This window comes from Antrostomus carolinensis, unplaced genomic scaffold (genome assembly GCF_000700745.2).
Source record: "Antrostomus carolinensis isolate BGI_N321 unplaced genomic scaffold, ASM70074v2 scaffold54561, whole genome shotgun sequence".
Lineage (NCBI taxonomy): Eukaryota > Metazoa > Chordata > Aves > Caprimulgiformes > Caprimulgidae > Antrostomus > Antrostomus carolinensis.
Genome location: NW_010297308.1, coordinates 1 through 12,404, shown reverse-complemented (window position 1 = coordinate 12,404; position 12,404 = coordinate 1). Strand labels below are relative to the sequence as shown.

The following is a 12,404-nucleotide window of genomic DNA, read 5'->3' as shown; positions in this document are numbered from 1 at the left end:
TCTGGAGCTTCCTAGGACTAGATGATCGGTAGAAACCAAAGGCTGTGTTTTGTGCTGGTGCACAACATGCAGAAGTGCCTGTCTGCACTAGAGGCACAAAGCAATTTCTCTGCTGAACAGACTAAATGCCCACTCGGACTTTCTGTACCTTGCAGAAAGGTACTCCCAGAGCTGCCGTTAGGAAGAAGCCCTGTTTCAGTGACTGCACTGAAGCCTCCAGGTTGAGAAGCTTTTTATTTTGTATAAAGTCTCATATAATCTCTGCTGCAAGATGGGACCAACTATTTTTTTTTATGGTGACCTGACCTCTTAGTTGCTTCTCAGGGAAGAACACTTGTCCATTCTTAGTTCCTGTTATAAATGTTATTCCATAGTCAGGAGTCCCTATGAAGGTGCCCGCTGATTCCATCTTCCTTTGGGCACTGCAATTCCCCACCTATGCATGAAGTGAATTGCTTTGTTGCAGTTCCCAGGCAGATACTGTATATAATCCATCTCTTTCAGTTGTGCAGTTTCTCTTCAGACTGCAGTTTTCTTTGAGAAGCACACACTGGATGTGCTTTTAGTGTCCTTGAATCATTGCCCAAAGTTGAACTGATTAGTCCTGCAGCAAGGCAGAGGGTAATCTTGCAAGTGCAGTTCCCAGGTGCAACCAGAGCCTACTGGCAGTTCAGAACATGGTTTAGTGGGCATGGTGGTATTAGGTTGACAGTTAGAGTTGATGACCTTGGAGGTCTTTTCCAACCTTAATGATTGTATGATTCTACTCCCTGCATGACATGGAATGCTATTTGCCCCAACATACCTAATGGCTTAATCAGCAGGCTGGTGCACCCAGCCAGGCTGTGTGTATAGGAAGCACCAGATAAAGGATTGTGGTACTCCGAGCTGCTCCTAAAACAGGTCTTGATGGTTAGTTTAGATGTGAATGTAAAAAGCTCTAGTGAACACAATGGCTGCCCAAGCACGTACTGCCTTGGTCCCTCCAGCATATCTGGTCATGCTCCTTCCACCCTAGTCCCTTCATCCTCTCAATGCACCTCTGGTTACAGAAATCAACCATGAACTAGAAGTCCTCTAAAAATCTTCTCAGCCCCATCAGTGGGGGGTTTCCACTCACCCAGAAGTGCTTGGGTTTAGATGTTGAACTAACAGCCTGCTCTCCAGGCTTCTCTAGAGCAAGGAGATGTCACCTTTGGCTTGGAGAGCACGTGGGCATGTTACATTCACTACATTTCTGAAGATAAAAATCTATATTCTGGGCAGCACTTCTCAACTTTGAAAAATGGTCTTTAATTACTCTGCCCTATGACTCATTAATCTTTATTGTGCTTGGTTTTGGTTTTACTAAGTTATGTTATGGGGAGCTGGGGAGAGAGGTGACTAGCACAGAGGATGTAACATTTCTTTCCTGTGCTGAGCACCATGTAGTGCTCAGGTATTCCTGGAAGCTATAGCTGCACCAGAGAAGTTTCTAATGAGCCAAGAAAATTTGCCATATGCTTGAGACCCCTTCAAAATGACTAAATTCAATCAAGCTTCTTTCTTTATAAATAACTTCCATCAAGCCAAGAAGCAAACAGTCTCTGCCTGAGCTGCCTCTGTAAATCCAGCTGTTTGTGCAACTCCTCAGTTGCTGGTGAGACTTTGTTTCCTGAAGCTTACAGGTGAAGGCGAGTGTTGTAAGCCAGAAAGAAACAAAGGCATATTAAATAAAAGTTACCATGACAAATGCCCGATTTTCTCCATTTTAAGAGTTGTGTGGTGGAGATGATGTTTATGGTGAGAGATGCTTGCAGTGTTGATTATACTGAGGGAACATTAATACCTCATAACTCTGACCTGCACTGAACTGATGCAGAAATAGCAGAAGATAAACATGCTTCATCCTGGAACTGTTTCTACTAAGAGAGAGCTCCTGCCTGCGGCACCCAGTTATCACTGAATCTCTGTACAGAGCCAAAGAATCATGTAAACTGAAGGGATCTCTGCAGGGCATCAAGTCTGACACCCTGCACAAGGCAGCAATCACTCGGAGTAGGCTGTTCAGGGTGGTGAAAGTCTTGACACAGTACCTGCTGGAGATACAAGGAATTTCCTCAATGCCAGGCGATGTTACTCGGGGACACAGTTTTCCTTCACGTTGCTGATACATTATCCTTCTGACTGAGCAGAGCAAAACATGAAATACTCATGAGGAGAAAAGGCGCTTGTGGCGTAGCCTGTGACGGGGAGGCAAAGCACGTGCTGCACTTCTGAATGCTACAGCTACTGCTACACCGTACCTGACCAGCTGTTCCAGTGCAAGATAATGGGACGGAGCCATCAGAGCAGTAGTGCTGCTGAATGGCTCCCTGCAGTCAATGTGCCGGACTTCTGGATGCAAATGGCACATTAGTACTGGTGCTGCTGAAGAACTGGCAACAATTAAGCAGTCGTCTTCTCTCGGCTACTTAATAGGAACACAAGCGGTCTATGTACCATGATGAATGTGCTTTATGCCACTGCCTGATCAAACTCCCACCACAGCCTGCTGATGCATGGTACTTCTCCACAGAAACTTTCAAGAGAGTTTGGATTGTTGATGGCTCAAAAAAACATTTAAAAAAAAATCTGCCTTCAACTAAGTAGTCTCGCTCTAAGTGGTTTTAAATCTCTCAGGAAAGCCTATCTCCAAAGCCCAAGTATTAATGAGTGCATTTAAAGGCTTTAAATTGACTACAGGTTGATAGGTTCATGAAGACCTTTCAGCAGAAAATATCTCCTTCCAAAATGGGGAGACATTAGAGTGAGAGGCAAAGTTACACTGCTGTAAATTATGAGAAACCTGAATTTGTAACTCATCTCAAATCACATAGTAGAGAAGCCTGTAAGAGAAACTTTGCTCAAAAAGAAAGGGAAATAAATGGTTTATTTGCCTTACTTTTTATCACTGCATCTGGGCAGGGATCATCTTCCTATTTACTTGTTTGCCTTGTTCACTGTTACCATTTCTCCCTTGTGATGTGAGCTCTCCCCTTCTCTTGGGGAAGCTGTCAGCTGCTGTGTGTTTGCACAGCATCTCCTACAGTGGACTACACCTGTAGAAGCAATCAAAATAGGAAAGAGTTCACGCAGTGATACCAGCCATCCCAAATGCTAACAACTCTGACCTGCCTGTTGGCTTTGATTGCCCAGAATCATGTGCTTTCCTCAAACTTTCAGCAAGTAGTTAAAATTTGCAGAAATTCCTTTCATCCTCATGCAGACATTTTAAACAGGTCAGAAGAATTATGCTCCATAAGTGCCTTTTTACTTACTAGTAAGAGAATATTGAGGTGACCACCTTAAGGAGATGCATGTGTGGACTGCATTGAAGCCAAATCCTGTTTTTATGAGGATTACTGTAAAAGCAGACATACAAAAAGGAAAAACTGCTCTGAATTTACCAACTTCCATTTAAACAACACAGACACTGACCAAGCACCATTACTAGGCTGGGAATGTCAACACATCTTCCCTAGGGCCCACCTCACCTACTTTTGGGTATGTCCAATGTAGCAGTCAACATCTGAGCTAGTGACCCTGAGTTCCCCTTATACTCAGTAAGAAGACATAAGCATGCTCAGAGTGCAGTGTATTTCACCTGCTTGAAATACCTTATGATGCCCCAGAAGAACCTGCTTCTTTTCACTGACCATCCAATTTTCCTCTGCAGTATTGCCAGGAAACTGGGTGCTGGAGCTGCCCAAGAGCAGATGCACCTCTGAATGTCCCCCTTTGCTCTCTGCAAGGAAGACGACAATTCTGGGAATGTCTAAAGGTAACCCCTAGGCTTCTCTCTATATTAGGACGGAAGGAGGTTTCAGCCTAAGTGGTAATGAAGCATCTAGGATAAAGGACAGAGCTAGATGCTGGACAGGAGAGGTGATTTTCTCTGTCCTTAGCTGCTAAGTAAGCAGAGGGATGAACAACATGAAAAGTACAGGTAAATTACTGGAGAAAGGGTGCAATAAACATGCTAAAAAATGTGTTACCGATACCTTGGTACAGTGACACCAATGACAGGGGGAGCTGATGAAAATGTCTTTTTCCAAACTGATTTCTCTCAAGTTTGCTAAAGGGTAAATGGCATGTCTGGAATTTTTGTGTAACATTATTATTGGATTTCATTGCTGCAGGAGACTGTAAAGCTTTTCCTACCCCACAGTGACACTGCTGACATCAAATGGGTCAACCCCAGTTGACAGAACAGAGTTCTTCACATTTACAAATTTCCTATACAATTTCCTATTACCGCTCAAACTTAACAATAATTTATCCTGTGTGTCCTAAAAATTCTGCAGGCAGCTGAAGACACATTCAGATGAAGTAACCCTGCTAGTTTACTGATTCTTCTGTTCTGTTCACAATTACCTCCCTGTAACAGCTATTATGCAGCATCTAAAACATGTGGAAATTCTTTCCAGTAATGTTATTTGATCTACGTATGCGATGTAGCTGAAGATTTCAGGCATCCTCTTCTAATTATGCAGTAAAATGTATAGCACCAGATACTGTGTGAGAACAAAAGAAACATTCCATATAACTTTTTTTTTTCCTCAGGATACTTCTGGTGTGTTCTAAGGAGAAATGAGATTGGAGATGTTATCACTCTTTTTTCTTAAAACAAAAGAATTTTCAGTGGACTATTACACCTGGAAATAAATAATCCTCTACCCTTTCAGCAAGGTAATGGGGACCATCAAAATGTAGTAAGAGTTTCACCTGCCTCCTCAGAAAAGCCTACAAAGTGAACAGCATTTCATACGGCTGGCTCTGTGGATGAGAGTATGGGCAATAGGTTTCCCTGCTTACAGAAGGACCACAGACAAGGAGCTTTTAAAAAAGGTTCTGCATGTAGATTCCCTCTTTCCTTCTTTGTGGCTTACACTGCCTCACCATCCTCTGCAGGCGAGGCACAAGCACTGCAAGTGATGAAGCCTGTATCAAAGATGAGAAACCATCCATGGGGATGTACGACGTGACTGGCAGGGCAGCCCTCTGCCAAACCCGAGCGTTGCAGTCAGATCCCGAGGACTGGCCCAGCACCAGGGATGGACATGGCTGACTCCCACCTCCTTCTCATCGCATCCCGTGAGCTTGGGGCTTCCTGTTCCCAGTAGAGAGACCATCCCAAGGTGAAGGATAAAGTAATTATTCAGTTCTTCAATGCACACTTCATTTCCCTTTTCTGAATCACAGTTCAAGTCCCTTTTAGACGTACCCTTGATATCAGCACAGTAGTCTAACTACAGACAGTCCTAACTTTAAAACAAACTACATCAATACTGTATAATGGATAGGATTCAGTTTACATGCCGGATACATATGCAAGTATGTATGCACTTTGCAAAAAAGCACTGGAAATTCATTAGTTTTTAAACTTATAGGTATACATTTCAAATTTTCTTTTTTTTTCTCTTAGGAGCTTGTTGCTTTTCAGTGCATCAGTACCGTACGCTACTGTGTTAACAGTATCAGACTATTCAGATGGGTCCAGAATGTTCTGACAAGGCTCCAGTGTTGAATGCGTCCCGAGGGCTCTCTCCTCCTGCCAAATCCTAGGGGAGACAGGGGTGCCTCAGCTCCTCAGAGGATCTATTGTCCCATCGTGCTTTGCAATAGGGAGACAAGACTGGAACTGCAGTTTAGTCCTTCAGTTCACTGGGTAAAAGTCATCTCTATGCATAAGTCCTCTGCACCACCTAAGGTCCTCTTTTAGACCTGAAATTAGGATGTAAAATGGATATAAGCGGTGCAGAGATCTGACTTGGGTTGCCTGCAGAGGGGTGAATTTCACCTACTAGGAACAGCTACAGCCAGGTTTCTGAATCTGCATGAAAGTGCTGAGAATTCGCACCGTTTACTGGCTTGGCTGGGGAATGAAGATGCTCACAGGAAATGTTTGACACTTTTGCAGGAATTTGGCTTATTTTGTACTAGAGAACAGATACGCTATATCTGAATTTCTAAACTTATTGTACTGGCATCAGAGTAACTAGAAACCACAAAACATAGCATGAAAACAAAAAGGAGAGTAGACTATGTATAGATATATTTACACCTACATACAGCTACATATAGAAGCTTCTGTTCACTGGGAATCCTATAAGCCACTGCCTGCAATAGCATCCATCCTAAGGGAATTCTGGAGATGATTCTTAAGAGACTGAGGAGATGGGGTTATGAGGTGAGCCCATCTGTGTCAGCACCTTATCCAGCCATTGCAATGGTCCATGCAGGTGGATCTCAATCCAGCAGGGCGTGCTTGTAACATCTTGGCGATGGTACTCTGCTCCCCAGCCCTATAAAAGCATCAAAGGACCAAAAAGTGAGGGGTTTTTTAAAAGAAACATTATATCACAGCTACAGGTAGTTCATCACCCAAGTTCCCAAGTGTGCTGGGTTTGCGCGGTGGAGGGTGGGGGGGGATGTTTTTGGTAGTGGGGGAAAGGGCCACCTTGTGAGAAGCCTGGCTCCAAGGCATACCCCCTCCCCAGCCCAGGCTGAGGGGGGGGGGGGGGGGTCGTTTTTGGTAGGGGAAGGAGCCACCTTGTGAGAAGCTTCGCGAAAGCTCCCCTGGCTCCAAGGCGGAGACACCCCAGCCCAGACTGAGACAATTAGCGACAGAGAAACACCTCTGCGAATCCGTATTTGTGAGGGGAAGGGCTGTCTTGAAAGAAGAAGGTGGAGAGAACCTGGAGGAGAGGCCACTGACCTGAACTAAAGACGACCATTGGCCTAAACAAAGAGAGAGCTTTGTTGCCAGGAGGAAGGAGGAGGAGGGGGAGGACAGAGAACCTCAGACACCCAATTCAACCCCTTGGAGCAGGAGAAGGCAAAGGAGGTCCCTGCAGACAATGGGAGTTCAAAGGCAGAGCAGATACCCACGTGTAGGCCATGGAGGACTCCACGCTGGAGCAGAAAGCCTGAGGGCAGGTGTAACTGAAATTGAGACCCCGAGAGATGCTCAATGCCAGAGTGAGGGTGGACCCCCAGAGCTGGGGGGTGAGGAGGTGTGCTGGGCTGGAGGCCTGTCTGCAGCCCATGGACGTCCCCATGTCAGAGCCAGGAGCTGAGCCCAAAGAGGTCCATGACTCCATGGGAAGCTTGCTTTGGAACATCTTGTTCCTGGACTTCCATGCCAGGAAGAGTGGCAGAGGTGAACTGACTGTACCCCCATTCCCTGTCCCCTCTGCCACTGGTGGGAAAGGTAGAGAAATCAGGAGCAAAGTGATTTGAGCCAGGGAAGAAGGGAGGGGTGGGGGGAAGGTGTTGTAAGATGTGGTTGTTATGTCTCATTGGGCTACTCAGATGAATGGCAATTAATTAAATTGATTTTTCTTCCCCAAGTTGAGTCTGTTTTGCCCATGACTGTAACTGGTCAGTGAGCCGTCCCTGTCCTTCATTCCTAATCCCGTGCCTGCTTTGTTGTGATTCTCTTCCCATCTCAGCAGGTGGGGGAGTGAGTGCAGGACAGCATGGTCCCACTGTGGTTAAACCACCACACCAAGATTTAATGCTTTGCCCTAAGGAAAATCTTCTCTAGCAACTTCACTCCTTTTTAAGGTCATTCATTGTTATCACAGTTATCGGGGACTGCATACTATTAAATCAAAATGCTCAGTCACACTTCTAGGTGCTGAGACCAACTGGCATGGAAAGGCCTGTTTCCAAGCTTGGCTGCCTGCAAACAGCCCATGGGGAATGGTCCCTGCTGTTCGCACCCCAGAGATGTGCCCAGGCAAGTCTGCCAGACAACTGTCTGGCAGAGACAAAAAGCAGGCCAGGCCCTGTCATAACACTTAACAGGAACTGGGAATTATCCTGGGCACTGCTTCATTTATTGGTAGAGAGGCATCCCACAAATCTGAGACTCTAGAAGTTCTAGGTTATTTATCTGAACCTCTGGAAACTTCCTGCAAGGTACCTCATGTCCCCTTTACCTTAAACTTAACCTATGTATAGACATTTTCCATAGGTTTTCTATCCTTGAACAATGTCCACTTTTTGCATGGGAGTTCTGGGCTGTCTGTTGGGGGAAGTCCTGTAGTAATTTCTCCAGCTCTTTCAGGGAGATAAGGGATATGGAGAGTCTGGCAGAAGATGGGGATGCAGTGCTGGCAGGGAGAAAAGAGCACCAGAAGTCCCCGCACCTCAAGCGGGCACAGTGTCTACTTGGTAAGCAGGCAGCCTGACTTCACAGCAACACAAGACATCCAAGTCACAGCCCCAGGTCTCACAGCTGACCGGCTGCCTCACTGCCAGAACTGAACTTGGATTTCCATAGGGCAACATGCAAAATGCAGCCCCACTGCAGGATGAGGCTCCCCCTTTGTAGGCTGCTGATCAGAGAAGCTGAGCCTTCCTTATCACCCTGCTCGTCAGGAGGGTTGACATTCTTGTTGTAAAAAAAGGACATGCAGGTATATTAAGATGGATGCCTGCCAAAGGTACCTAAATTGTGGAGTGCTGAACAACTCAGACAACTGAGGCTTCTAGAACCCACTTCTCTAGACAATCATCTGCAAAACTAGGATCAACACCAAAACCAGATGCCATAATGAGTGGTCTGGATAAAATAAATTCCTACTTAATGAAGAAAAGGGGGAAGAAAGCAGAAGAGTAAAATATGGACCCACCAAAGCCCAAAGAGTACTTCTAATCAGGCAACGTTTTTCTGACCTTTCTGACCACTTACCAGGCTAGAAAGGGCCTGTGTTCACAGGCACCTCAGATTTATGTTCTGCAAACCTTTACGTGAAATGCCACTCTTTAAACCAGCACAGCCAGGCTTCTGAGTTTGCGAAGTCTTAAGTACTCAGCTGCAGTGAAGATGCACAGCCAGAAGGGCAAGTGTCAGAGGAGTCGAGGCACCTCTCCTGACTGGCAGGATGGAAAATAATCCGGAGGAATGGGAAGGAATGACAGACTGCAAGCACAACCTGCGGGATCTGGAGGAGCCTGGCTGGCCACCCCCCTCTGCTGGCATCTCCCAAAGGCTCACAGCCACCATCCCCAGCCCTGTTGCTCCAGCTGCTGCTCTCCAGCTGCTGGCTGGAGCTCCCAGCAGGGGAAATGCCAGGAGGGTAGGACCCCTGTGCCCCTCAGACATCACTCCTGGGACACAGGGAGCTTCCTTCATCCCTGGGGGCTGAAATGAATTCAGAGGTGGAGCTCTCTTAACAAGGGAATAAAATGAGAACAACTTGCAAAGCTGTGGTGGTGTTTTGTGCAGATGGTGGGAAGAGGATACTGATACCCCCCCAGAGAGACCAGAAAAGTGCCTTCTGCATGGGAGAGATCAGCCAAGGGGTCCTGCTGCTCCTGCCAGCCCTTCCCACCTCCTAGGGGCAACAGCTCTCTCCAGCCCAGGCTCCAGTCATGTCCCAGAGCACTCAGCTGCCAAGTGCTGGGGAGCACAGCCAAATCTGCTAGGTGGTCCCCTTAGCCCCAAGACTTTGGCTTGGAGAAACTGTCTCTTCACTTTGTGCTTCAGCTGCTTCATCTGTGGAGAGGGGGCAATAGCCATCCATCTTGCTTTGGTTATCAGCAGCACTCAGCAGATGGAAATTGTTGTCTGCTCTTACTGATGATAGACTTACATTTTCCTGAGGGTTGAGATCCTCTCAGCTGTTCCATGGGCACACAAAGGGTATCAGAGGGGGCAGAACCTTCACCTCCCTCTGTCCTGTGTCCTGCCTCCAGAAGATGATACAGTCCTGGCAAGTTTCTGATATCTTGGTCCCTACCCATCTCAGCTGGTAGCTCAAGCATTGGTGGGGTAGGAAGCAGGGTGTCCAGCCCTTTGGCTCTGCTTGCTCTGTGGGCTGTAGGTGACCAGCAGCATCTGGTCACAAATCAGGGGAGAAGCCAAAGGACTCCCCTGCACCTGGTGGCTCTCAGCATGTGACTCTGACAGCCAACATGCTCCTCTGTGCACTGCATACCCAACACCCAAGGGCATTCCTTCTCCAGACTAAACACACCAGGGCTCACACCTTGGAAGAAATATAATTCAAGAAAACTGCATACAGCAAAGGGTTTTTGCAGGTCAGGAAGGAAGAACCTAGATGAGATTTACATAGCCATTTTCCAAAGGTCATGGGAAAGGGTTCAAAATGACTCCTTGCACAGGTCTTCTGGTGCCTGAGGCACTATAGTGGCTGCTATTGTTTCAACAAAGCAAGGTGATAATGTGGCAGCAGCTCTATTTAGTGCATCAACACTACCATTTCTGCTGCCATGCTAGGCATGGAGGCAGATAACACATCAAAGAGACTGCCCCGGAGTTGCTGAGATAATGAAGATATGGCATAACTGGCTACACTGCCTTTATAAACAAAATGCCTATTCATGTCGTCCATTAAAGAAAACATTGTTTGTTGGGTTTCTTGCTTTCTTTTTTAACCCTAATGCTCTGTGTGAGCAAGATGTCAGTTCCTTCTCCAGAAAAAAGCAACAACATGGTCACGAGCAGAGAGATTTTGGCTTGTACTCTTGGGAAAAGTTACAGGGCACTCTTAATGCTCTCAGAAAGTTAGGGAGATGGGTCACCATAGGTGGCTGGAAAGAGTCAGAACCAGAAAGCTGTGTGGGACTCAACTCATCTGCTTTGCAGAACATAGGGGAACTGGGCTCTAGCCTTAAGCAGTTTTGTAGTGTCTTAGATGTGAATTCAATCAGCTTCATTCAGTCATTTGGATAGAACCAAATCTTCAAGACAAAGGGAGCCACTTCTTCTAGTACCTAGCAGGACCAACTTTCTTCTAATGGTGCAACTTCTCTAGTTTGCAGGCTGAACATTGCTGCCAGCTCTCCACAGCAGCACGATAGGAAGTCTAGCACATCTGTAAAGAGCCTTGAAATACTCACCATTCTCTGGGGTTTAGATGCTATAATAGATACCTAAGTAAATTCTAAGTACTAAAAGGAGCAAAGAGATCTCATTCTGGTGAGAAGGCCATTCAGAAGATTTAAGAAACTCCCACAAAGACTGATAGATAGCACACACAGCCATCAGACTGCAAAGTTCAGACGTGAAAGACATGGAAACAGTAATGGCTTTGTTGGCTTTCTGTCTCTTTCAAATAACAGCGAGGTTAGATGTTCTTTGGGGTTTTGTATTCTGCTTGCAAGAAGCCCTTCTGGTAGTGTGGCTGGCCGGAATCAATGTCATCAGAAATTAAGACAATTTCTTGCCAGGGATCAAACAGGTGGCAAACAACAACAATTCCCAGCAAGCTCAGTGGAGGCTGAAGGAGGACCCAGTGTTCCTTGATTGAGACCATACATACCAGTCTATAGTAATGGTGAGACTGTAAATTAGCCTAGAGACACAAGCACATTCTTTTCAGATCTATGGCTCTACCAAGCTCTATTGCAAACAAGTAGCAACAGGAGAGATTACAACTGCCTAAAATATGTGCTACAACATTTACATGTTGCTAAGACCCCTCTAAGTTGAGCTCTTTATGCAAGCAATGGGGGAACATCACCATCCAGTCTGTGCTTGTTTTCTACAAAAAGCCTATGGAAAACCTAATTTTTGGAATCTAGGAAATTCCGAGGTTAACCACAAAAGCTACTGATTTTAAGCACCTAGACGTTTAAGGCACTACTGGAAAACAGGCAGTCTGAACTGCTGTTCGCAAGTTGGGTGTCTAAATCCCCACTTGGGAAGGATTTGATGCAGTCTAGTTTTGCACCAAGGCTAGCAAGTGATCAGAAATGCAAAGGAAAACAAAGAATCCTTACTTTAACAAAGCTCATTCGAATAGTACACATCTTGGTCAGCTCATACACCACTTCAAAACCATGATTGACTGACTGGGCAAGCAGCTGGGCGAAGAGCTGGTTGTTAAAGATCTTGAGGCTGCAGCCACTGGGGATCTTGCATACTGTGGCTGGGTGGAAACCATGCTGATAGTTACAGTTGCGGCTTTGCACAAAAATACTGCTGTCACTGACACATTCGGCATAAACCTCCCCACCGACGTAGTAGAGATGAACACCTTGAAAAAGAAAAAGTAACATGGATTATTTCTCCATTGTTTACAACACACTTTATATCAGTAATTCCTTAACTATTTTGCTAGTATTGGCATACAAGCCCAGGATGATTCCAGGCACTCAGTGCTTATACACTGCCTTTTCAAAGACAGTAGTGTGCATATCCATGTCTGTACAATGGACCCACCAACTTTAAGAGGAAATTGTCATAAAAGCCATTTGGAGGTATTAATCTACGGGAAGAAGTCTTGGCATGTGATGTTTTTCCTTGTTTCTCACCGACTGAAGGTTGGTTTACTTCTTTAACCCAACAGCATAGTACTTTATGACATATACACGCACATACAGAATCACAGAATCACAGAATGTCA

At 45.8% G+C, this 12,404-nt stretch overlaps 1 protein-coding gene across 1 annotated transcript; it reads right to left on the bottom strand.

Moving 5' to 3' along the window:
• Positions 1-6,182: 6,182 nt before the first annotated feature.
• LOC104520215 (mothers against decapentaplegic homolog 9) lies at positions 6,183-12,035 on the bottom strand (the record flags this gene model as incomplete). Its single annotated transcript, XM_010162052.1, has 2 exons — positions 6,183-6,326; positions 11,779-12,035. Coding segments are annotated over 2 exons (401 nt in total), but the record flags the coding sequence as incomplete, so codon positions are not given.
• Between the last annotated feature and the right edge of the window lie 369 nt (positions 12,036-12,404).